This window comes from Equus przewalskii, chromosome 17 (assembly GCF_037783145.1).
Source record: "Equus przewalskii isolate Varuska chromosome 17, EquPr2, whole genome shotgun sequence".
Taxonomy (NCBI): domain Eukaryota; kingdom Metazoa; phylum Chordata; class Mammalia; order Perissodactyla; family Equidae; genus Equus; species Equus przewalskii.
The window spans coordinates 77,715,999-77,740,106 of NC_091847.1; the positions used below are offsets into that span (position 1 = coordinate 77,715,999).

The window sequence follows — 24,108 nt, forward strand, 5'->3', positions numbered from 1 at the left end:
GTCAGATCACCCTTGTGAAGCCCAGGGTCTGGCACAGAGCATGTACTCAGTAAATGCTCATTATCAGGGTCCTGCCCTCTTTTCCTTTGCAGAACTGCGGCCACCTCTACGACTCGTGGCAACTTTTATCAAGGAGGTGAAAGCTCTCCATGCTGAGTTCCCGAGCTAGGTCACAACCAGATCCGAGAAAGGCAGTTATCCTCCACTGCCTGCCTGTCTCTTCGATGGAAGAGGACTCCAGGACGACGTCAGTGGGTCTAGAGGCGTCTCCTCCGGAAGCATCAGGGGGCCCAGTGGAAGGGAGAGTGAGGAAACTGGGGTTGCAGCTTCCCAGGGATCCTGACAGCCCGGTCTGTACTGCTCAAGCTAGCTCCATACCTCTGATAGCCTCTTTCCCACCCACTCCTGAGGCCCAGGCGCCCTGACAGGAAACTGGGGAAGCCTCAGCTGCTGGGGGAGCTGTGCAGGACCAGCCACCGACCTGCCTTTGGACCCTGTGGCTCTGACCCTGAAGTCCTGATTGCTGTTCTGTAGCCCCAAACCTGGATGCTGCTCAGAGCCTGGACATTTTAGACCGACACCTTGGTGGTCCTGCCCAGCCAATTTCAGCTTTTCACCTGGATGTCACCTCTATGGGCTGAGAGTTGGTCCTGCCCTGTCATTCCCCAGGAACCCAGCCTGGATCCAGCATCCTGGAAGCTGGGTCAGACCTCCGGATGGAAGGCTCAGGAGGCCTTGGCATAAATGGTTCCACTTGCTTGGTTAAGAGTGAGGACCGTGGAGTGGGGCTCTCCAAATCTTGGTGCCGCCACTTACTAATGAAATGACTTGGGCCAGGTACTTTCCACTCTGTGCCTCAGTTTTCCTCATCTGTAAAATGGGGAGATTAGTAGTCCTCATCTCATAGGGTGGTCAAGAGGATTAAATGAATTAATACACGTATAAAGCATAGTATAAATCTATATACACAAATAACCCACTTAAATACATGTGAAACAATATAAATGTAATTAGTATTAGTTACATTTATATTATATTTTGTACATGTTAAATAAATTATATATCATTTTACACAATTTTATACATAAATTAACATGTATTATTTCATATAAAACATTTGTGTACATATAAAGGTAATTATTTATATTATGATTACTGTTGTGATTGTCTGCTCTCTCTCCCGCAGGGAATCAGCGAACTTGGGCAGGCCTTTCGACTTTCTTGCTTTTATCTGAGGCTGTAGGTGCAGAATCTCTGGTTTCTACAGACCCTGCTGTAATGTGCAGAGCAGGGTCTAGGTTAGATTAAAACTGACTCCATCATTTGGAAAGTTGTAATCTGCAATGAATGCCACGTAAATACTATTTCTCAGATTCCTGTGGCCCTCCTCTTTCAGATATCTTCATTTCAATTTCTGTAATAATTTCATTTATTTCTTATCATATTTCAAAGCCTTTCTATCTCTGGAGCAAACAGCATAAGATAAAAATGTGTCAAATAGGTGTTATTCATGCTGTGGCTATTTTTAGGTGCTGCGATCTCCAATAACTGTTGAGTCAGAGAAGGAGGGTGGTTCTGAAAAGAAGAGGCATTGTCCCTCTCACTTGTTTTGTTGGAACCAGAATGAGGGTAAAGTTTTTCTCCGTTTTCAAAATCGTCAGCAATCCATGGATTAAGCTTAACTCCCATGAGCAATAATGCCTCCAGAGAGCGGGCAACATCAATTAGGAGACGTCTCCTTGACTTGATGGTAAGTGTGACACTACGTCAACCCCCACAAACCCACTTCCTTTCTGGCAAATAGAAAACAACCGAGAGCATGAATCTGCTGTCAGCTTTGAGCACTGGAGGAGAGGGCTGTGTTTGTTTCTGGTAAACATGAAGTCAAACCTCTGCTATTTCTTTCTCTTCTGCTTCCAAGTTGAAGCTCTCACAGGTAAGTGGCCTATTCAATATCTCTTATTAATTTCTAATTCAAGGGAACATTAGGAAAAATCAAAAGTAGAAAAATTAGGCATCAAATAGAATTTTTTCTTTGTTGGAAGTAGGAACAATTACAGAAGAGCCCAAGCAGCATGGCTAAGGGCGTTTGTCGCCCATGTCACTGTTGATGGCATCGAGTTTGCGTTGCTGCCTTTGATTCTGTGTTTTAAGAAGAAGAAAATGTTTCATCAAACCATTAAAATTTTAAATTACCAGCTGGGAGTCACCTTTAGTGGATGAAGTAGAAGCGTGGCTTGCTGTTCGCGGAGAAAGAGGACTCGTGTCAACAGAATGAAAATTAAATAGTCCTGGCATTTGGGCTGGGAATTCTTTCTGAAGGAGAAAATAAAACAGAAGGGCTTTGAAAAGACAGATTTTGATTTTAATCTTCTCTGGGTGGTCTGTTGTCAGAAGTGCCTGGGCTGCCACAGAGTTTTTTCAACACCAGTGGGTGATGTTAAAATACTCCCTAGGCCCCTACGAATGTTAAAAAAAATATTCTGAAGTCCTGGATTGTCTCTCAGATGGTATAGATCGGGCTCTATTTGAACAATTTCCATAAGGCCACCTACAACCAAATTAATATACATGCTTCTGTTGCTTCTTACTTGGTACATTTTCGTATTACTTTCATTTTATCTTTTACTCTGAGCCATGTTCTTGAGGCTGAGAAAAATGAATTTAAATTATATTTAATTGGTAAGTTCTTTTAACACTAAAAGTGAATGATCTTATCTTGAGATAAATTTTGCAGTGGTACAAAGAAATAGACTTTATTTTTCTCTCCAAAGAAATAAAAAACAAAAGCAGATTGCTCAGATGTTTGATCTTGTGGTGGCTCCAGGTGGCTCAGATGCTCTTAAGTAAAGACGAATGAGGAGTAAGTGTCTGCTTTTAATAAGGCCCAAGGGCAGTTCCGGGCTACTTCATTGTTTAACTGGGCCTTTTCTACAACCCAGTGAAGGCCTTTAGCAGCATGAACAACAAATGACTAGTGTCAGAATTCGTATTCATTCATTCATTCACTTCTCCGTTCCTTCATGCAGCACCAAGCACTCGCCGGGCAGGAGGCACTGAGGTAGCCGCTGCAGGTACACTGATGAGCAAAATCAGGCCAGTCCCTGCTCTCACGAAGCTAACAGAATGATTAATCAACCAATCCCATGAATTAATAGTAATTACGGGCAGAACTCAGTTCTTTGAGAGGATGCCACAAAGAAGCCTGTCTAGACTGGTGGGTGTGGAGGTGGGGTTGGGGAGCAGGGCTCATTGAAGTCTTTCCTGTCAAAGCGGTACTTGAGCTGAGATTTGAAGAACAAGTAGGAGTGGATGGGGAGAAGGGCGTGAGGGAGGGAAGAACATTCCATACCACGAGAAGAGTAAGCGCCTGTGGCAGGAGGGAATGAAGGAAGGTCAGGGAACTTCGAGAAAGAGGATGTGCCTGAGCACAGAGAAGGAGGGGTTGGGGATGGCGCAAGATGAGGTTGGAAAGAAATGCAGAGGCCAGAGCAATCAGACTGTGTGGGCTGTGTGAAGGCTTTGGATTTTCTTCCAAACACATTGGTACAAGCCATTGAAGGATTTGTCTGTACTGCTAAAAGTCATCCTGACGTGCCAAAGCCATGAGAACGCTGGTGGCGGCGATATTGCGCCCGGGAGATCTGAATTAGCACAGCTGTTATTTCCGAGGAAGGATGGATCCAGCCTAGGTTGAATCATTTCAAGTCACCAGACTAAGCTGATGAATAAATTGTGCTTCTGGAATGATATTCGTCTTAGATTCTAATGGAATAAAACCAGTGTTCACTCTCATCACACGGAAAACCGTGACAGGCTGTTTTCCAGTTGACAGGTGGCATAGTTGAGGCATGAATGGCTAAACATTGACGGTAAATACACTAACAATCTTCAAATGAAAAATATCTTTGCCAGGCATTTATCCAGCAACTACCGTTTTTAAAAGCTCTAAACACAAGGTAAACTGAGCACTTGCTTATTTCTAATCCTGCCGACTGTGTAGCCTTTCTCATCCCACAGAAAGGCAGGCATTGTCACCTTCAGTTAATGTTTGAAGGATCTCAGACCAGGGAAGGCTAAGTGATTTGTTGCATAATTCATGGCAGAACCAGGATTAGAACTCAAATGTGCCTGACTCCAATATCTACCTTCTTTCTACACCGTGGTGGCGTGGCACAGATGAAACGTAAATCTCAAAAGACAGAAATTCTGACCAGTTTTGTTACTTGGCTGGTGAGTTGAGGTTGGAAATCATGGTGATCCTCAGTCTTCTCTTGATCTCAATGTAAAGTTTAACAAAGCTGCCTTCTTTTAATGACTCTGGAACAATAGGAGGCTCCTCATTGTGAAAGAACCTGGGCAAAATGTGAACCTCTCATTGCATTTAGAAGAAGCTCTTTCTCGACCTTATGGTCCATGGGGACCATGCGGTGACCTGATAAATTCTTGTTTTAGAATGACCGCTTTGAAAGCAGTGGAGTGGGAATGATGGACGTCAGATGGTGCTTAATAAATGTGCATGTCTCCTGATGTGTTCTGGGAGGAAGCTGGGAGGACAACCTTCAGGCTCATTTTGAGCCATGCTTTTGTCACCAAGGCACCAAAGCAGGGATTCCTGAATTCTGCCACCTCAGGAAAAACAGCCTTTGGTGTCTCCAGTACTGGTCCCTCCCCAGAGCTCAGAGAGGAGTCTGTGGGGCTTGCTGACCTTTGACCCCTCCCAGTACCCCCTTCTAGTATTCAACTGGATTTAAACAAATCCAAATTGTCAATCTTTTCTTTTGGTAGAGGAATTTAGGTCATTCTCACTCAGCATGGTAAGCCTTATTGATTTTATCCCTTCAATATGATGTTTACTTCTATTTATTTTCCTCTGTTGTAGTATCCTCTTTTTTCTCTTTTATGTTTGTTGGTATGATGAAGTTTCTGTTAACTCCCCTCTTTCCCTCCGTAATTTAGAAGGTTGACCACACTTCTTAATTGACTAAGTCATTATCACGTTCAGAGCATCTTAACAGAATGTCTATTTATTTATTATTGTATTAAAATGAATAATGACAATGCCCTTGCCTGATGCCTACGCCCCTCCCTTTGACATGAGGACGTAGGAATGTTCTTTCCTTCCTTCTCCCGTGCTGGCCCGTTAGCACATCCCTGCCCCACACGAGGGTTTTGTTAAAATAACTGAAAACCTTTAGTCATTGCTAGATTTCCTTTTACAGTATTTCTCTCCTGTTTCAAGGATTCTTCACATTTACTTCACCTGTTTTCAGCATGCTTCTTGCCATCTGTTCCTGTCTTGTGATCTCTGTTCTGATCCAATGATCAGATTTCCATTATTTTCTTCAGAGACCCCAAACTCTCTGAATCCCAGCATGAGTAAAGACGTCTTGCTTTCACTGATGGGAGACTGATACCTTTTCTGGGGATAGGATCCTGGAGTGTTGGCTGTTCTCTGAATAGTCTGTGGGTCTTCACTCATCGTCTGCTTGCCTCTAGGATTACAGAGGATGAGCTCTGTGCTAGTCTGATTCTCATTCCTTTGTAAGTAACTTAAATTCTCTAGAATCTTGTAGGCTATTCATTTCAATCTGGGGATTCAGGAATTCCAACAGGGTTGGCCTGGTTCTGTGAGTGTTTCCATGGGCATTGCTTGGGGCTGAGTAAGACCTTCCAATCTGCTGCCCTAAGTGGGGTTTTGTTGTTGTTTTTTAAATATCAGGGATAGTTTTCTCCCAGTAGTTTAATTAATTATATCTTTTTCTTTGTCTTTTTTCCTTTTTTCTAGAAATGTCTATTATTCCTATGTAAAATCTTAAATCACTTGTTCTTTCATCATTAGTGAACAAAATGGCTTTCATAACTTGCCACTGCTATCAACAACTCCCTCAGATGAAATGGAATATCATAGTTTGTAAATTACTAACAGCATTTCCCATTTCTTGGTAGAAACAGAATGTAGGTGCATAGGGAGGCCCTTAATTCTCATCTTAACTTTGCTCACTGTAAGATCCATGGACTTATTTGACCTAAAAAAATTGGCCTCAGTAGTCACAGTTGTAAACTGAGCAAAACCCCCAATTTATGCAACCTCCTTATCCCAAGTATATGAATTTGTATGGAAAAAGATTTATTGGACTTTGTGAATTTAAAAAAATATTTAAAAAACCATTTGTAGCCTTGAATACCACCCCCCCACCAAAGACTACCTTTGCTCCATAAATGGCATCTCTGTGCCACTGCTGTTATAAAAAATTGGGTCTATCAAATAGTTATTTTTGGTCATTGTAAGTAAAAGAAGAATTTTGGCATTTGAAACCTTTTTATAAAAATTCAAAATTATATTTTGGAAAGTGGAACTGAAGTATGTAGAGAATATGGAATACAAATGAAAGCTATTAGTTAAAAATTTTTTTTTCACTGGTTTGGCCTGGAAGATTGATCAGAACAGACCAAGATTTGTAAGATTAAAGAGAGTCAGAAATTGAGGGGGTGAACCTCCCCTGGGTCGTGCACAGCATACTCAGGCCTGTGTCTGCTTGTCTTGAGGAAAAGCTAAGAAGAAACAGGTTGTCCTTAAGGAGGGTGACAGACTCAGAGAGTTTTGATTCAGTCAACCACTGGTTCCGAGAGAATCTTCTGTTTGTCTGAGTCATGTTGACATAGATGTGGCACTTTCAACAAGCAATTAAAGATCATTTAAATGTAACTTTTTGAGTTTGAGAAATCGAACTTTTTGTAGACATCGTTTATATCCTCCTCCAGCCCAGCATCAAAAAAATCCATTCACGAACGACAGCAACAACAAATACAACCTCTCCTGCGCTCACTGTTAGAGTTCTGTTCATTTCGTCCTGTCTAGATCCAAAGCAAAAACCTCATCCAGCTCCTGTTTGTACTTATTTATGTATGATGAAAGTTTCATGTGTATGTGAATCCATATTTTTACATTTCTAAAGGCAGGTAAGTTACAGAATAATCATTAAGAATTTAGACCTTGTTGGAGCAAGGACCCCACTGTGTTGCAGGTGCTGATACACAGGGCAGCTCAACACACAGTGGTTGATGGACGAGGATGTTGAGGGAAATCGGTGTGTTAAGCACAATGTATTGTCATATCTAAGAAATTATTTGATATATTTTTTGATGTCTGATAACCCTTTCAATCACAGAATACATATATGGCATGAATGTGAGTACTACTTTAAGTATTTGGGATAATTATATACCCAGTACATCTTGAAGGAAAAGAAATATCCACAAATAACTTCCAAATCCAGCTTAACGTACTAAGAGGCTTTTAAACAGTGTGGACTCTGGTCTCAGGTTGTCTAAGTTCAAATTATGGCTCCACCACATATTGGCTCTATAACCTTGGGCCAGTTATTCAAGTCTCAGTTTCCTCACCTGTAAAACAGGGCTAAAAATAAGAAATGTGGCTTAAAAGGCAGTTATAGACATCAAATGAGATATTGCATGTAATGCATTTAACACAGTACTCAAAACATAAGAAACACTCAATGCTTGTAATTACAATGCTTGTGGTTGTTATTATTACTTTTTTGGAAGCTTTTGAAAGCTTAGATGTTTACATAGCTTCCAGAGCTATGGGGCTTCAGAGAATTGGCTGAACGTCACTCAGTTTGAGAATTTGCCTTCGGACTGCGAAGCAAGTGTTCTCCAACATTCAGTAAGCAGGCTCTCTTGCTCTGCTTTTCTTGCTCCTTTCCTCAGTGCATTGCAGGACATGGACCAACCGTGCTCAGCCCCCAAATTCTTCTACACATTCATTTATTTAATATTATTGAGCTTCTAACATGTTCTAGGTCCTGGGATTATTTAGGTGACCATGTAGTCCTTATCCTTGTGAAGTTCACAGTTAAGTGAGAAAGATAGACAAAAATAATAGTGATCTAAGCTTTCATAATGCATTATAAATATACTGATGTAAGCAAAGTATTATTGAGAACATAGAGATAGGAGTCTTTGTCTAGGGGCCTCAGGGACTAATTTAAAATGATTCTTAAAGAATGAATGGGGGTTTCTAGGCAGATAAAGGAGTAATTGGATATCCTAGTCTAAGGAAACAGGAGTAAGAATGTGAAAAGAATGGCCAAAAACTTCAGTATGGCTTGAACCATGGTCCATGAGATTGAGAAAAGATTTTGTGTCATGCCAAGAAAATTGATTTTTCAAATCATAAACAATTTAATGGAGACTTTTAGGCTGGAGAGCGAAATGCTTTTTAGAAACACCTTTTTTGGGAGCAGCATTGAGGGTGGACTTGGAGGGGAAAGACTGCTGTTGAGAAGGCCAGTCAAGAAGATGCTTCCACAGTTGACGGAAGACATGAAAAGGTCCTAGACTGGCAATGGGAGTGGAGAAAAGCAATTGAATTGAAGACATATCCTTGAGCAAGAGTCAACAGGACTTGGTGACCAACTGGGTCAGGAGAGTCAGAGACGGGGAGAAATGAGGAAGACTCTGAGGTTCCAAGGGTCAGACTAGTGACCCCTTTAGAGGAAGAGCTGTGGGTTTGCGAGGGAATATTGAATTCAGTTTGGAAATGTTTCTCTTCGTGCGTCAGGGAATATCCTGATAGAGATGTTGACGGGACGTTGGAAATATCCCCTAGAGACAAGGGGAGAGGTGGGCTTGAGAGAAAGACGTAGGTTGCTGGAGTACAGATGAGAGCTGAAGCCTCAAAGTAAACAGGTTCAGCCAGTGAACACCCTGTCTGTGTGCCCAAAGGGCTGTGCACAGCAGCTGAAGGACGGGAAGTAACATGGATATTCGTGGGTGCTGATAGAATGCCCACCCCTCCCCCTCTGTGGAAGAGAGTTGGGTTTATTTCGTCTCCTGTGATTTCCCTAGTAGGACAGTTTAAAATTAATGGCAATGAAATAACTGGCAAAGTAACTTGTTTGAAAATTAATTACTTCGGGAATAGTGCTACAAAGTTTTATAACACCTCTGAGATTTTTCCATTTTCATGAAGAAAATCAGTTTTTACTAGAAGAAAATCAATTTTCCATTTTTCTTATTATATACACTTAGAGGACCAACGGTTGTTTTATCTTCCCTACAGAGCTTCCTGGAGAGTCAAAACAATTTACTCCTTTAATGTATATGCGTGTGTATATACTCTTGGCTTTTTGACTTTCTCCTTACTTTTCTTCACATTTTTTGGCTTTCTTTTCTTCAAGTGTTAAGAATTTGGGTTGGGTTTATTTTGCCTACCCTTCCTGCAAATTTCCATCACTTCTTTATAGTATGGATGGCTTTGAAAAACAATGTGAATATAAAAATGATGCATATATAAAAGTCTACTAATCAGGACTCTAAAAATTTTAGCTAGTAGACTCAAAAGAAATGACATTGCTTTTATGAAAGGTGAAAAAAGTGGTAGAAAGCACATTTTTTAAATGCCACAATTTCTTCGTAAAAGATCAAATGTAACAAGAACCTAATATAAATATTGCAATTTTTAAAATTTCTCCTCTTATGCTACATTCATGTGCTGTGCTAAGCTAAAGCTTATCATTGTTGGATTACAGAAAACGTGTTTAATAAGCACTATCAGTAATTGCGAACTCAGGAGATCTTATCTCTCTGTGACTCTGAGGCCTTTGTGGAGGTTTGTGGTTAGCAGTCTGAATTAAGGAGAGTCAAGTTGAATTGCTGATTTGTCTTGCACCCTGCCGCGTGGTGTGGGTTTTTGCCAAAAGCTTTTCAACTGGGAGAATACAACTGCATACAAAGAGTCCTGGCAGGATGGTTCCAGCAAGACCATCTCCTACTGAAGAAATGAAATAGTTTAGATATTCAAAGAATCAACTTGCAAATAAAGTTCTGAACCATAGCGTAATTCTCAGGTGAATGACCTTTTCTTCAGAGATTTTCTTAACAGCCTTTTAAGAAGAAGATGCAAATGCTCTTATCATTTAAAAAATGTGAAAACCTGAAAAAGTCACCCAGCACTAAGACTCTGGTTTTACTCTTGAAAACATTAGCCTATTGATACCAACAGTTATGTTATAAAAATCATAGCAGCAGTTCACAGGTTGAGCCTTTGTTGGGAAGACTGCAGCCTGTAGACACGGTAGTCGCGCGACGAAGAGGATCCAGCACCTGTTCTCTCGAGGACTCGGAATCTAGGAGTACCAGCAAGGAGTAAACGGATACGGCAGCAAGACAAAAACTAAGACTTAATAATCAGATTTTAAAACTAATCACCCCAGGAGTCAAGAGAACATTTTCTTATTTGTGTTTTTAGGAGTGCATTAAATGCTAGAGGATATAGCATGGTGTTTATATCACAAATCTCTAACATGCTGTGGTTATGAGACGTCTCGGTGTGTTAGAACAATTGTTGGCCCAGCGGCCCCTGTCCTGGCCCTCTGTTGGGCAATCTTAGCGACTGCTCACTCTGGAGGATCCAGATAATCAATCAGGTTTAAACCTGTCCTCCCCTCTCCAGAGAATCATCAACCATCTTAACAAGTTTTATGAACCTAGTGGACATTTATAGGTAAAGAACCTGTTTCTTTAAAGCTCAGACATATAATTTGCATTAGAATCTGACACCCTACTTGAGGAGGTGTCTTTTATGCTTGATTGTATATTTGTGTGCACTTGTTTCCAGAAGAAAGGCAACATGGTGTAGCTAACCCTGGGATCATGTCCCAGCTATAAGCTGTGTAATCCTGGGCAGGATACTCACTTTTCTGGCCCCAGATTAGCTTGATAAATGTAAATGTAAAATGTAAAACGAAAGGCTGAATTGGGCCATTTCTAAGAGCCCTTCTAATTCTTACATTCTATATTCAAGACTTCATCTCCCCAGATTTATAACATCAATGAAATCTACATATTCATTTGTTCATCCATCCATCCATACATCCATCCATACATCCATCCAATCAATATTTATTGTGACTAACTGCATACCAGGTGCTATTGTAGATACCCGGGATGGACTGGTGAAAAAAATCAACAAGGTCCCTGACTTTCCAACTTGAATTATAGTGGGGTGGCCAGACAACAAACAAGTGAACAAATAAATCAGACATTTTCAGGCAATGATAAATACTTTATCTCAGGTAATATTCTATAAAGTGATAGGGATGCACTTTGGATTGACCAATGGTTGCTGGAGGAGTAAGAGGCAGCTATAGGAAGATCAGAAAGAACATTCCAGGCAAGGAAACAACAAATTCAAAGCCCTGGGAACCAGCTGCGTCTGTCTGGGGAATAGAAAGAAGAGTAGTGTGACTGCAGTGTAGTGAATGGTGGGTATAAAATGGTGTTGGACAGCTAGGGTTGGTCATGCAGGTTGTGGAAACCAGGGCAGGAGTTGGACTTTATTCTAAGTGAGATGGGAAGGCCCTGGATGTTGATAAGCAGGGCAATGATGTTATCTGATTATGTATGTTCAAAGAATGTTCTGGCTGCCCTGAGGAGAATAGATGGTGCAAGAGTGAGAGCAGAAAGTTAGGCAGTTCTGGAGTCCCAGATAGAGATGAGGCTGGTTTGCGTGAGTTGCAGTTTAGATGGAGGAGAAGTAGATAGATTCTACCAGACACGAAACAGAGGCACAGGAAGTTAGACCTTCTTCCTGTAGGCAGATCTGGACAGCGATCCTGTAGGACTTAGTCTGGAGTGACCAGGGGCCAGCTTTACATGGCTGCTGCTTTCGTTACACTTCTCTTGACTGTTGCTAGTGTCACTTCAACCTTAGATTGAACCCCAAATCTTCATGCATCCAAAAAGTGGTGTGACCTCAGACAGATAATCTAACCTGTCTGGGCCGTTGGTTGACTGTACATGGAAGAATCAGGCTTGCTGGATGATTTCTAAGTTTACCAGGTCTGAGCGTGTGTGATGCTGGGCAGAGGTTGAACCATATTACAGGAGCACGGGTGTGAAGGTGAGGGTGTTTACAGGGTGTCTGAAACATAGGCAGACAGGGTATATGAGGATTTATGGATGTTGGAGATGGAGATGGGATGTTAGGGAGAGTGAGGAACGTGTCAAAGATAGTGTGAGAGAGGATATTTTGGAGGATTATTTTATATTAAGAGATGGTAGATGAAGAAAATTTAAGCGTGAGACAAAGGAAGGAAGAGATTGGTGAGGGGGGAAACGCAATTTTTAACTACTGGTACAGTAGAGCGACTGACCAAATTTGATACCCAACCAATCAAAACAGACACTGGCTATAAAAACTGGTGCTATCATACTAGTACTCCTGGTTGAATATTAGACTTGGAGATGAGAACCCCAGGGAAGGTGGAGAAAAGATTCTAGCTGCTTCTTCAGTTATAAGAAACTTGTGTGTTCAGATTTTCCTTAACTTGTCTGTCTATTCATGAAATGTTTTAGTCATGGTTGTAGTAGTGATCTGCTTTGACACTGCTCTTCAAATGTCACCAAGGCTAAGGGGAATTTGTGATCAGGCATTGGAGCACACCTGTTCTATAGGTGCCAAGGTAACTAGGGAGCAATTGGTCAGATGCCGTATCTGGTTCCTTTGATTGAAAACAGTTAAACCGCAGATTTCGAGTTGCCAAATGGCTTTCCAGCTAAAAGGAGTAAGCACTAGGGATACAAAAACTTCCTATCAACACAGTGAATAATAAAAAGGCGACTCAGGCAGTTTTTAGACTAAAAATGAGAAAATGAAAAATTCAGCCTGTTCAGTAGAAATGACACTTTGGAACCCCCAGTGACTTCTCTGACGTCAGTGGCATGCACCCTTGGCGCTGCCACTGGGGCAAAACTGTGGGAGTCTTCCTAGCCACAGCTGAATACTTTTATGGGCAAGGAAGGTAGTCTCATTAGTTTTTATTTCTCCTGGCTCCCTGGAACAGCCCAGTATTATGCTGGGGCAGAGACAGGATTATGGGAACATGACTTCTCCTCTGGAGGACCCAACAGCAAAGCAATGGCTCTCTCAGTTGTTTGTGATCTCATCTGAATATGTTCTGATCCTGGATCCAGAGGGAGTAAGTGTTGGAAAGAACTTTAAGAGATTTTGGTCTCATTTCCTTTTTCACAGATGAAGAGACTGAAGTCCAGAGGGGTTCCCTAGTCACAGAGGCTTGCTAATGGCAAAGCCAGAATTTGCCTCTGGTTTCCTTGGGAACCGCTGCATTGGACTTCCACCGACGATTACATTTTATCTTGGCGTTTGGTTATAAGTCACAGCATGGGCACAAGAGGGGAAAAAGCTGCTGACAAACCATCTTGAGAAACAGAAGACACTGCGTCTACCTCTGTGTGTGCACACGGCGGCCGCAGACACTTTTGCTCCAAGATCTCTTTGTGGTTTACTGGCTGCCATTCTCAAGTCCTTGGGAAATTTGCTCTGAACGTTTCTAAAGGAACTGAGAACCAGCCCCCTGATTTTAATGTCTGCAGCAGATGGTAGAGACATAAGTGTCAAAACAACAGTAGTGCAACAGAATCTACTTTCAGACAAGCATGTCCGCAGGCAACACCCCTTTCGTTCTCATGGCCTGGAGACTGCTCCTCTTCTCAGGGCGTTGCTTCCTTCCCCTTTGGCTTTTGCTTACCTTGTTCCTTCTGTTTTTAAAATGAAACAAGCATTATTTTCCTTCTATATACTTTTAAAGATTTTAATTCTAGGACAAAACCACTATACAGAAAAGTGAACAAATGTCAATGTACAATTTAATGAATAATTATAAAGCGCACCACCGCACTCCCACAGTCACTACAGGTCAAGAGATGAAACATTGTCAGCACACAGAAGCCTTTCCACTCCTGCGCTTTCCTTCCTGATCCCAGCTCTTCTCCTCCTTTATACACACTATGAGATGGAATTGTGTGATATTCACTTAGATTATATCTTCTGTTCCTATTCTTTCAGTCATTAAGCAAGAAATCGCAATATGTGTGCTTTGCTTATCAAATTTTCAAGTTACAAATACCTTCACTATTCTCCTCGACAGTATATTCTGGGTTGACAGGTCATTTCTTTCAGCACATTGAAGATATAAGACCCAATTCTACTGTATCATGGCTTTTATTGTTGATGTTGAGACATCACCTGTCAATCGAATAGCTGCTTCTTTGAAGGTACTCAATCTCTTTTCTCTGGCTGCTTTTAGGATTTTCACTATGGTATATCTAGACGTGCATGTTAAAAAAAATCTACTTGTGGGGCTGGCCCAGTGGTGCAGTGGTTAAGTGTGCACATTCCGCTTTGGTGGCCCAGGGTTTGCCACTTTGGATCCCACGTGTGGACATGGCACAGCTTGGCAAGCCATCCAGTGTAGGCGTCCCACATATAAAGTGGAAGAAGATGGACACAGATGTTAGCTCAGGGCCAGTCTTCCTCAGCAAAAAAAAAAGAGGAGGATTGGCAGCAGATGTTAGCTCAGGGCTAATCTTCCTCAAAAAAAAAAGAAAAAGGAAAAAAAAATCTGCTTGTGATTTGTTGGGATTCTTGAATCTGTGAATTACGGCTAATTCTGAATAATTTTTCTAACCTATTTTCCAGTTCATCAGCTCTCCCTTTAGCTTGTCTATATGATCTTAACCTATCCATTGAGTTTTAATCTCAGTTAGTGTGGGGTTTTTTTGCCTGTCTAATCGATTCTTCTTCAAATTAGTTGACTTTTTTTTTGAAATTTCCTATGCTGTGCAGATATTATTACACCTTTATCTTTTACTTCTATTTTGGAGATCTGATAATTCAAATACGCAATTACTTGTGGGTTTGTTTCTGTAGTCTGCTGCTTTTGTTATCGTGTTTCCTTGCATGTCTGATTATTTTTATGGTGTACTTATTGTATTTAAATATTATTTGTAGAAAGGACTTGAGGCCTAGGATGTAAATTTTTTCTCTCTGAAATAGTTTGCATTTTTACTTTCAAAAACCTAGGGGTAATAATAGTCCAAAATCATCTTAAACAAAGTTCAAGGATTGAAGTTTTCTGGACCATTGAAGTGATTTGAAGCTGGGCTTCAGTCCGCATGAGTGCTGGTTTTCTTCTGGCTTACCTGTACTCCAAGGATGAAACTCTTCGGAATCCCAGATTGTTGAAGGGAGGGTCTTCTACTGGATTTCTCACTGTGTAGACTCTGGGAGCTGAGAGAGAAAAACAAAAGTCTGAATCTGGGAAACAGCAAATGCTCCTAGAGTAAAAGCAGCTTTCCAGCTCTGTTCATCTCTCTGGGCTCTGGTTCTTCAAATTTAACCTAGTAATTTTTCTTCCTTTTGTCATTTCTTTAATCCTTTTAATAATATTTTTAGACACTTTTTTCAGCAGTTTTGGTTGTTTTGATGTGGGAATCAGTTGAATAATCTGGACATAACTGAAAAGTAGGACACATGTATTTTCACAATCAAATTCCCTGAGTCAAAAATCTCTTCCCTAGTAATATGAGAGATATCAATGAAAGCCTAGAGGTGTTAGGGAAAATGAGTAACGGTGGTGAATCTTCAATAAGCTTACGGCAGCCAGTGCGAGCAGACTTGTGGCGTAAGGCTAGTTCTCTTATAAATTGGAGCAGTTCTTCTGGACAGCAGTATGGCAATACATAGTGTTATAATGATGTTTAAACATTTTGACCAAATGTCATAATATTTACATAAAACCAAAATGCTAAAAATAACCCCGATATCCACCATTAGTGGAATGCTTTAATAAATTATGATAGATTAGCATCATGGCCTGTTATATAGTCACTAAGAAGAGTAATTATGATGACTATGTAAAAAATGGAATATTTATGATATAACATTCACTGACAATAGCGGAACACAAAATAGTATGTCCATTACATAAAACAAGCATAAAGAGCAAAAATACACAAATGATATTTCTATTTCACTGGAGGACTAGGTAATTGCTTTTTTCTTAAAAATTCTTTATGAGCCTCCCTTGATGGCCTAACGGTTAGAGTTTGGCATGCTCCGCTTTGGCAGCCTGGGTTCACTTCCAGGCATGGAACCACACCACTCGTCTGTCAGGAGCCATGCTGTGTTGGCAGCTCACATAGAAGAACCAGAAGGGCTTACAGCTATATACACCTATGTACTGGGGCTTTGAGGGGGGGAAAAAGGAGGAAGATTGGCAACAGATTGGCTCAGGGCGAATCTTCCCCTGCAAAAGCAACAACAACAAAAAAACAACAACAATAAAAACAACAACAAAAATGACTACATTGCCAGGGAAAAGAAATACCAAAGACTTAAAAAATGTTGTTTAGACTTGTTGCATACTTTTCTCAAGAAGAAAGACAGAGATTTCCAAACTTAAGTAAAGTACTGTTGTGCTAATAATTTTTCCCAATTTCTGCATGAAACTTTCTCATATTAAAAAAAGAAAAAGAAGAGAGAAAAAGGAAAAAGGAAGGCAAAGAACACTTTGCACTTAAAACCCAATAACTCGGAATCTGCAACCAGGCCAAAACCATTTCTGGTCTCCCCTCTGTGATCCCTCCGCAGCTCACAAAAACAACCTTGGCTTCCTAAAAGCTCAAAATTTATTTTAGAAATGAAAAACTAAACAGCCCCCTGGGGTTTCCCTTTGTTATCGGACCTCGATTCAGTTTTGATGGACGAGGTTCAGAGAAGACACATTTCTGTCATTTGAAAATGCTTCATCCGTTCTTTCGCTCTCTAGTGGGAGGGTACAGTCTAAATGTATACCGTCATTCATTTTTAGCTTAAGCTGTTTCGTACTTTTCAGAGTTTTTGTCCTAAACCACATCTTTCCTCAAACCTTTCCTTGTTTAAGTGTTAATCCTTCTCAATTTCAATTTTAAAAGTCACTGCTAAAGTGGCATCTTCTGATTCTCCGCTCAAAATTAGACCCCAAGCCAGCAGCTTTATTCCAGTAGCACTCCACTCCTTGCACGAGCGATGGGGCGTTACTGCCTATTTATTTGCTTACCATCTGTCTCCAATAATCAAAGCTGCCGGAGGGCAGGAACCAATCTGTGTGATTCCTACCGTGCCTGTGTATCATTCAATGTGTTATAGATTATATGCTCACATATGACATGCACAGATCTGGTTAGGTTTCTCTGGGGCACAGTTTTCCCTTTGGCTGTGAAGTTCTTTCATTTTGGGGCACGAGAGGGGACTTTATGAAGAGATGACTTCTGTGTTCAAATATGATGATGAGCACAACATATTCACAGAGCGTTATGTTTCCTCGGTTTTCTTTCTTTTTATCCAGGGAAAATTGGTGATTCTGCCAAGTCGGACATGTTTGTAGCTCATGACGGGGGTGTCCAAATTTTATGCAAATATCCTGAGACCGTCCGGCAGTTTAAAATGCAGTTGCTGAAGGGGATGCAACCACTTTGCAACCTCACGAGGATGGAGGAGAGTGGAAACACGGTGTCCGTCAAGAACCTGCAGCTCTGCCAGTCTCAGCTGTCCAACAGCAGCGTCTCTTTCTTCCTGTATAACCTGGACCGTTCTCATGCCAGCTACTACTCCTGCAAACTCCTCATTTTTGATCCTCCTCCTTTTCAAGAGATTGTTAGCACAGAATATTTGCATATTTATGGTAAGATGTTGTTTGCATTTGCCAGACTTAACAGTACATACGCATTTTGACAATTTCCTCACCAATGAAAATAATGAAACAAATAAATATATTTTGTGTTGGAGTTCATTTAGGTGCTTTGATGGCAATCATTTATGATGAAAATATGCTAGAGATGATTTATTAATAATAATATAATTAGCATTAATCAGTAATAAGCAATTTAATCACGTAGACTGCTGAGTTAGAAATAGGTCATGTTGTCTTTAAAACACATATGCCATTAAAATCAGGGAAAAGAATTTAAGACAAATACTCAAACCCATGTCTTAATGGCTATTACCTCTATTTACCTAATGTTTAAGGTTTGGGTTTTGTGCTGGATTTGAAGTGAGAGATGATTGAAAATAACAGTTGTAGGGGGCCAGCCCCATGGCTGAGTGGTTAAGTTCACGTGCTCCACTTCAGCAGCCCAGGTTCACAAGTTCAGATCCTGGGCAGGAACCTATTCACCGCTCATCAAGCCATGCTGTGGCAGCATCCCACATAGAAGAACTAGAAGGACCTACAACTAGAATATACAACTATGTCCTGAGGCTTTGGGGAGAAAAAAGAACGAGAGAAAGATTGGCAACAGATGTTAGCTCAGGGTCAATCTTCCACACCAAAAAAACCCAACAAGGCTTGCTTAGAATATAATAGTTTTACTTTCCCTACTTACACTTTTGCAAAATAGAGACAGATAAGCCCTTTATTACCCACATTTGTAAACATATATGTACACAGAGTCTTTTAGGTTTTAGTTTTGGATCCTTGCTGTAATACCAAAATGATGTTATTTACCATTTAGTGGATTTCATGATTGTGATGAAGAAAAGCGTCATTTGATTAAACAGCTCTTTTAAGTTTGGTAAAAGAACTTGAGATTCAGCACGGAAAGAGGAGATTTGATTCTCAGAGTTTTTCCTTAACGTGTCTTTTTCCCGACCCAGAATCACAGCTCTGTTGCCAGCTGAAGCTCTGGTTGCCCATAGGATGTGCGGCTTTTCTGGTGGTCTACATTTTTGCCTGTGTCCTTATATGTTGCCTTGTAAAAAAGGTGAGCAATTTCTACCTTTTCTTGCATCTGTTTTACTGAGGAATACCAGTGGTTATTTACTCATCAAAGTACGTGTTGCTCTTGCCAGATTAATTTGATCAATAGGTAGACCATTTCTTTTCCTCAAGATATATCTACTAATTATATTACTAACTTGGAACAAAGGTTTATTTGTTTTATAGCCACTTTATTCCAAAAAAGATTCAATGGCTTACAGAGAGATGTATTATTATTATTCTTCAAAAGAGATAAGGAAATTGGGTCCAAGGAAGACAAGAAGTCAGGGGGAAGGTTAAAACATAAAAATAGATGCTTCTGGCTTCTAAAAATTATTAAACGTGGGCTGCAAATTTGATTCTAAGCTTCCTAAGAGGTCAGGGCAAAGAGGAAAGAATTAGTTATAAGTTTCACTCAACTGGTCAATTGAAAAACAATGAGTGAGAAAGTCCTATAAGGTGCCAGGAGCAGCTAAGAAGGAAATGGCCAGCTACTTTTCCTGGTAAGTTATTAGGACTTCCTGCTTTTAAAGAAAACCACTGAAAAGTAAGCAGAAAGATAAAACAACACCAACCGTCACGACAACAAAAATCTCTCTGTGCTGGGGGGCATGCTGGTTAGTCTTTCACGATGTGGGTTCTTAGTGAAAACACTTAGACCTTTGTGCATATTCTGCAAGTCTGCTGATGCTCCAGCATGTCCACAGGGTCATCACTGAGCAGGGGGTGCTGTCTGTGCAGAATGGGACTTGACGAGAGAGACCAAGAAGGAAGAGAGTGGGGTAGGGCCCACGATCTCAGTCTAGGGAGGAAGGAAAAATAAAGGCAAAATTGAGGAAGGAAGTTCAGCAGAAAGCTCTTTTTATTTAAAGCCCTTTTCCTACTTAGCCTGAAGTCAGGAGCCTAGGTCACATTATAGCACTGCTGTTACATACGACTTCATCAGAGAACAGAGAACAGCCAAAACAAACAGCAGCAGCAACAGCAAACCAGGGCTGGAGATGGGGAAGAGCAGCGGACAAACCATGTTTCTGCCTTTTTCTTCCAGAAGCCTCGCCCCAGTGTGCACGACCCTAATAGTGAATACATGTTCATGGCTGCGGTGAACACGGCTAAGAAGCCTAGACTCGCAGGTACAGCTCCACTGGGGCTTTGGGGGAAGGGAAGGGCGCTTCACATTAAGCTGGAATTTTAATTTTAAAGAAAGGGAAACTGTCTCTCAAGCCTAATTTTAGTATTTTTTGTGAAAATCTGAATTTTCACTTTCGCTGAATTTATGCTTTCTGAAGTACATTGAAAGCAAACAAACAGTAAGTTTGTAAAAGCACTAATAAAAATAAACAGACAAAAGTTCATAAGCCACTATTGTATCAAGACAGTTTTCCAATTAATATTTCAAAAATTGGGATGATTCTAAGTCTTCCTTGTCAAAAATGCAAATTACTGGGGCCGGCCCGGTGGTGCAGTGGTTAAGTTCGCACGTTCTGCTTTGGTGGCCCGGGGTTCACTGGTTTGGATCCTGGGTGTGGACATGGCACCACTTGGCAAGCCATGCTGTGGTAGGCGTCCCACATATAAAGTAGAGGAAGATGGGCATGGATGTTGGCTCAGGGCCAGTCTTCCTCAGCAAAAAGAGGAGGATTGGCGGCAGATGTTAGCTCAGGGCTAATCTTCCTCAAAAAAAAAAAAAAAGCAAATTACTGAGTGAGGCACTGTGAGGCTCCACAGACATATGCCGATTTTAGACTGAGATGTGGAAGAGAGATCTGGGCTGGTGCCACCAAAGGCAAGAAGGAGAAATCGGTGAAGATATGCAGTTATTTCTATGTAAGGAATGTGCAGGTTTAGGGGACCTGAGTGGCCGCAGAAGGCCAGTTAGGTGGGACTTGGACATTTTCCATTGAGAGTGAGTTTTGTCAACTTGAGTGCTGTCATGTTGAGGAACATCCAGAAAGTGTGAAGCATCGATTGTGGAAAATTTGTATGCCTTCTGCCTTTGAGGTTGCAATGACGTGAGGCAGATAGTGAGACAGACACCACTGCCCTTCTGTCAGCACTCAGTGGTGAAGGACTGTACAAAAGAGATGCCCACAGCATCCAGTTGTCATGAAATTGTAGCACGGGAAGGGAGCTAAGTGTTCCTGTAGTCCACCTCCTTATCTTTCAGATGAGAGAAACTGACTCTCCAGGGTGTTCAGTGACTCCTTTGGTGACCCAGAGAGTGAAGACGGTGGCTTTGACCCTAGAGAAGAACTTGTGTTTCATTACTTTGCTATCGAAAAAAAATCTTTTCTCTCAGTCTCCGTGCTCACAATAATGTATTCTGTCCTAGTTTGGGTCCCTGGAGGCAGACCCTGAGACAGAGATCTGGGTGCAAGTAGTTTACTTGGATGGTGACCCCAGGAAGAAGCGGTGAGGGAGCAGGGAGAGGGAGCCAGACAGGGAGGGAAAGCAATGAAGGTTGCAGTACCAACGTGTCGCAGAGGCCGCAGGAGCTCTGAGACGTGTGCAGAGGTCTCCCAGAAGTGTTCTTCAGAAGAATAGGAAGTGGGGCATTTATCCAGCGGCTCCCATCCCCACCGGCTTGGGATTGCCTGCAGGGGGCATTAATTCCCCCTCGTCCTTGAGCTGCACCAGGTGCTCCGGATGAGTCTGCTTTCAAGTCTTCAGAGAAAGCCCTGAGGCAGAAAAGCAGAGAAACGCATGGGAGGGCTGTTTTGCTAGAACGGTCAGCGAGTGCAGAAGTGTCCGCCCCAGCTGCAGCTGGAATCAAAGTTCGGCAGTTTCATAGCCACCTACCAAGCCTAGCACATACCTTGCAATGAGAGGTAAACAAACAATAGCTGTGAAAATGGCCAGAGCACAAACTTCTCCAGGATAGGCAGGGTCTTCCATCTGTATTCTGGAAGCATTATGCACACACAATTCCAAGCAGAGCACGACTCAGCACTTCTGCAAAATAGGCTTCATGCAATTTCTGGAGGATGGGTCCCCAGAGAGTTGACTCTACAGGCTTAGCACACAACAGGTGCTCAAGAGTTGTTTATTAAATAAATAAATGAATATTTCATCTAAGTCAAATATTTATTGTATGATTATTCCATGAATAGCGCTGTGCTGAGTAACGTGTGTTGGGCAGAGGAAGAGGACACCCAAGACAGTCCTTGTCTTCAGTTTGTAATGCCATTGGGAGAGGTGGTGTGTTTGCATGGAAGGTGGAGTCACGTGATAGTGTCAGAAGTACTCAATTGCAAAGTGTAGAGTTCAGATGATGTGTGTTACAGGAGTCGAGAGAGGGCTGGGGTAAAACTTCATGGAAAATGTGGAACTGCTCCTGGGTCTTGAAGCATAAAGAAGAGTTTGGATGGGGTGTGCGTGTGTATGTGCATACGTGTGTGTGTGTGTGTGTTCACAAGAGGCAGAGGAAAGGAGAAAGTTTGTTGAAGGCTATTGGCACATGGAGAGCTTGCTATTCTTATTAAATTTCTGTTACAGATGTGAGCCGTCATTTGGAACTCTCTGGCACCCAGGCGTGAAACCCGTTGGCCAGCTCCCTCCAACTTGAAGTGCAAGATTCCCTCATTTCCTGGACCACAGAGAATCTGACTTGATTTGACTACATACATCTTCTGCTCATGTTTGGTTCAATCTGGCCCAGTGACTCTATCAGTCAATAGGGGTCTTAACAGACTGCCTCAGTCCTGTTGAGTTCTCTCAAGACAAACACCCTCTCGCAACTAGCTTTATAGAAAGCCCGGCTCATGTGTGCTCAACAAATAGACCTCACTGGGGCGAATGCCTGTCTGCACATCTGCTTCTAGCAATGCGCCAGCTAGTAAAACAGACACATCTACAAAAATTTTTTAAAGAATGTGCAAAGCAAAAGGGCAGCCCAGGGCCAGCATCTGTCCATGTTTCACTAACAGACTACCTCTTCTTCCTGTAGAGATGGGCATTCCTTTTTCAATCAGACAGTAGTTATTTGATTTCTCAAGCGTAGATGTGTAACTGCAGCATGCTGATGCGTTAGTGCACAGCGCTCTTCTGCATCTTCCGAACCCCCAGTGACCACTCCACCAAGAGTTTAGATGCCTCTTCTGCCCTCAGTTTTCTTTTTTAAAAATGCTTCTACATGCCTACTTGACAGACACTCTGAGTAGGGAGCTATGTCTACATTTTTCCCTCTGCCGCTCAATTACATAGATATACAGTTGCAGCCTAATGAACACATCTTGCCTATATTTTCCCTAAAAGCATATTGTTGCTCCGGAAAGACATCTTATTTATCTTCTTTTCCCAAATTTAGTTAAAATGGTTTACTTTGTTGACTTGTTGACATTAGTGGTAGGAAACATTGCCCAGAATCAAAAGCGACTTCATTTTATGATACTGTTTTCTACCATTATCTATTTTTTCATGGTGCTATTAATTGCAAGTTAGGCCTTTTTTGTAGATCATATTAAAATCGCAAACAAACCGACAGATCCACCTTCCACAGTCCAGCACTGTCCTGGGGTGAGAGCCAATGATCCGTTCAGCCGAGAGCAGCAGCTCCCTGGGCTACCGGCAAACTGCAGCCGCGCTGCCTCTGGGCTTGACAGGCTGGAATGGTCCCCATGGGCCCGGAGCAGCCGTCCAGACCTGGGTGGCATTCCAAGGCCTGAGAGACTCTCTTGAGCCAGGGACAACCAGGTGCTCTTGCCCCCAGAGGCTGAAGTCACCCTGGGGACCACAGTGAGTCTGCCTGCACTTGTACCTCCAGGATCTACAAAGAAGCATAGATGTGCCAGGGGACCTCAGCATGATCCATTCTTCTAGAAACCATTCAGCCTGGAAACTGGCCCTGGCCCTTCGAGATAGTCTTCCTTTGAATATGATTTGATTGGAAAGATTCTTAAACACATGTAATGTGGTTATTCTTAGCTGAAATATTTTCTCCACTTTGTGTCTGCATGACCAACCAAGGCTTCTGAAGCAGCCAGTGTGTATGCAACAATATTTTTAACTTTAGGTAAAATGAGATGATTTACTAGTTTTAAAATTTGTAGTGGCCTGCTTATACTTTACTTTAAAAGTGAGACCTAACGTGTCATTACGCACGCTTATATTGTTTTAAGCGTGTGTAGTGCTGGATGTGTACAGTACAGTACTGAAACTGTAATTTGAATCAAGTATGGTGTTCTCTGTTTCCAGCTCATGTGGATGCCCAGCTGGCTTTGCGGAGGTGTTCCTGAGTCGTTTGCAGTTTTCTGGGGAGGGTGGGGGCGGGTGGGCAGGAGACCCTCCTTGTGGCCGGGTGGCCTGGTTGTCAGAGTTGTGCCCTAAAGAATCCTCACCCTCAGTACTGGATATTTCACAGAGAATTATTAAAGGGTACAATTTCTGTTAAATGAAAACTGGTCTTAAGAGGAGCTAATTATGAAATAGATTTTAGCAATAGTAGGAAACTAAAGAATAAACATTTGATATTTGGCAACTGAAA

General features: G+C 41.8%; 1 protein-coding gene across 2 annotated transcripts; it reads left to right on the forward strand.

Annotated features, from left to right (window-relative positions):
• The first annotated feature begins 1,819 nt into the window (after positions 1–1,819).
• On the forward strand, positions 1,820–24,108 carry ICOS (inducible T cell costimulator). 2 transcript variants are annotated; one of them, XM_008529884.2, is made up of 6 exons: positions 1,832–1,936; positions 3,030–3,074; positions 17,217–17,552; positions 18,524–18,630; positions 19,675–19,759; positions 22,122–24,108. In XM_008529884.2, the coding sequence occupies exons 1-6, from the start codon at positions 1,879–1,881 to the stop codon at positions 22,160–22,162; spliced, it is 672 nt and encodes a 223-aa protein (XP_008528106.1). In that variant the 5' UTR covers positions 1,832–1,878; the 3' UTR covers positions 22,163–24,108. The 2 variants fall into 2 exon arrangements, with proteins under 2 accessions (XP_008528107.1, XP_008528106.1); XM_008529885.2 differs by lacking the exon at positions 3,030–3,074 and having other exon boundaries at positions 1,820–1,936.

Bases quoted from the DNA above. Each gene is read 5' to 3' on its own strand.
- ICOS (XM_008529884.2), top strand. From the start codon at position 1,879: ATGAAGTCAAACCTCTGCTATTTCTTTCTCTTCTGCTTCCAAGTTGAA. The intron at 3,075-17,216 runs GTACACTGATGA...CTTTTTATCCAG, and splicing joins CACTGAGGTAGCCGCTGCAG to GGAAAATTGGTGATTCTGCC. The intron at 19,760-22,121 runs GTACAGCTCCAC...TTTCTGTTACAG, and splicing joins TAAGAAGCCTAGACTCGCAG to ATGTGAGCCGTCATTTGGAA.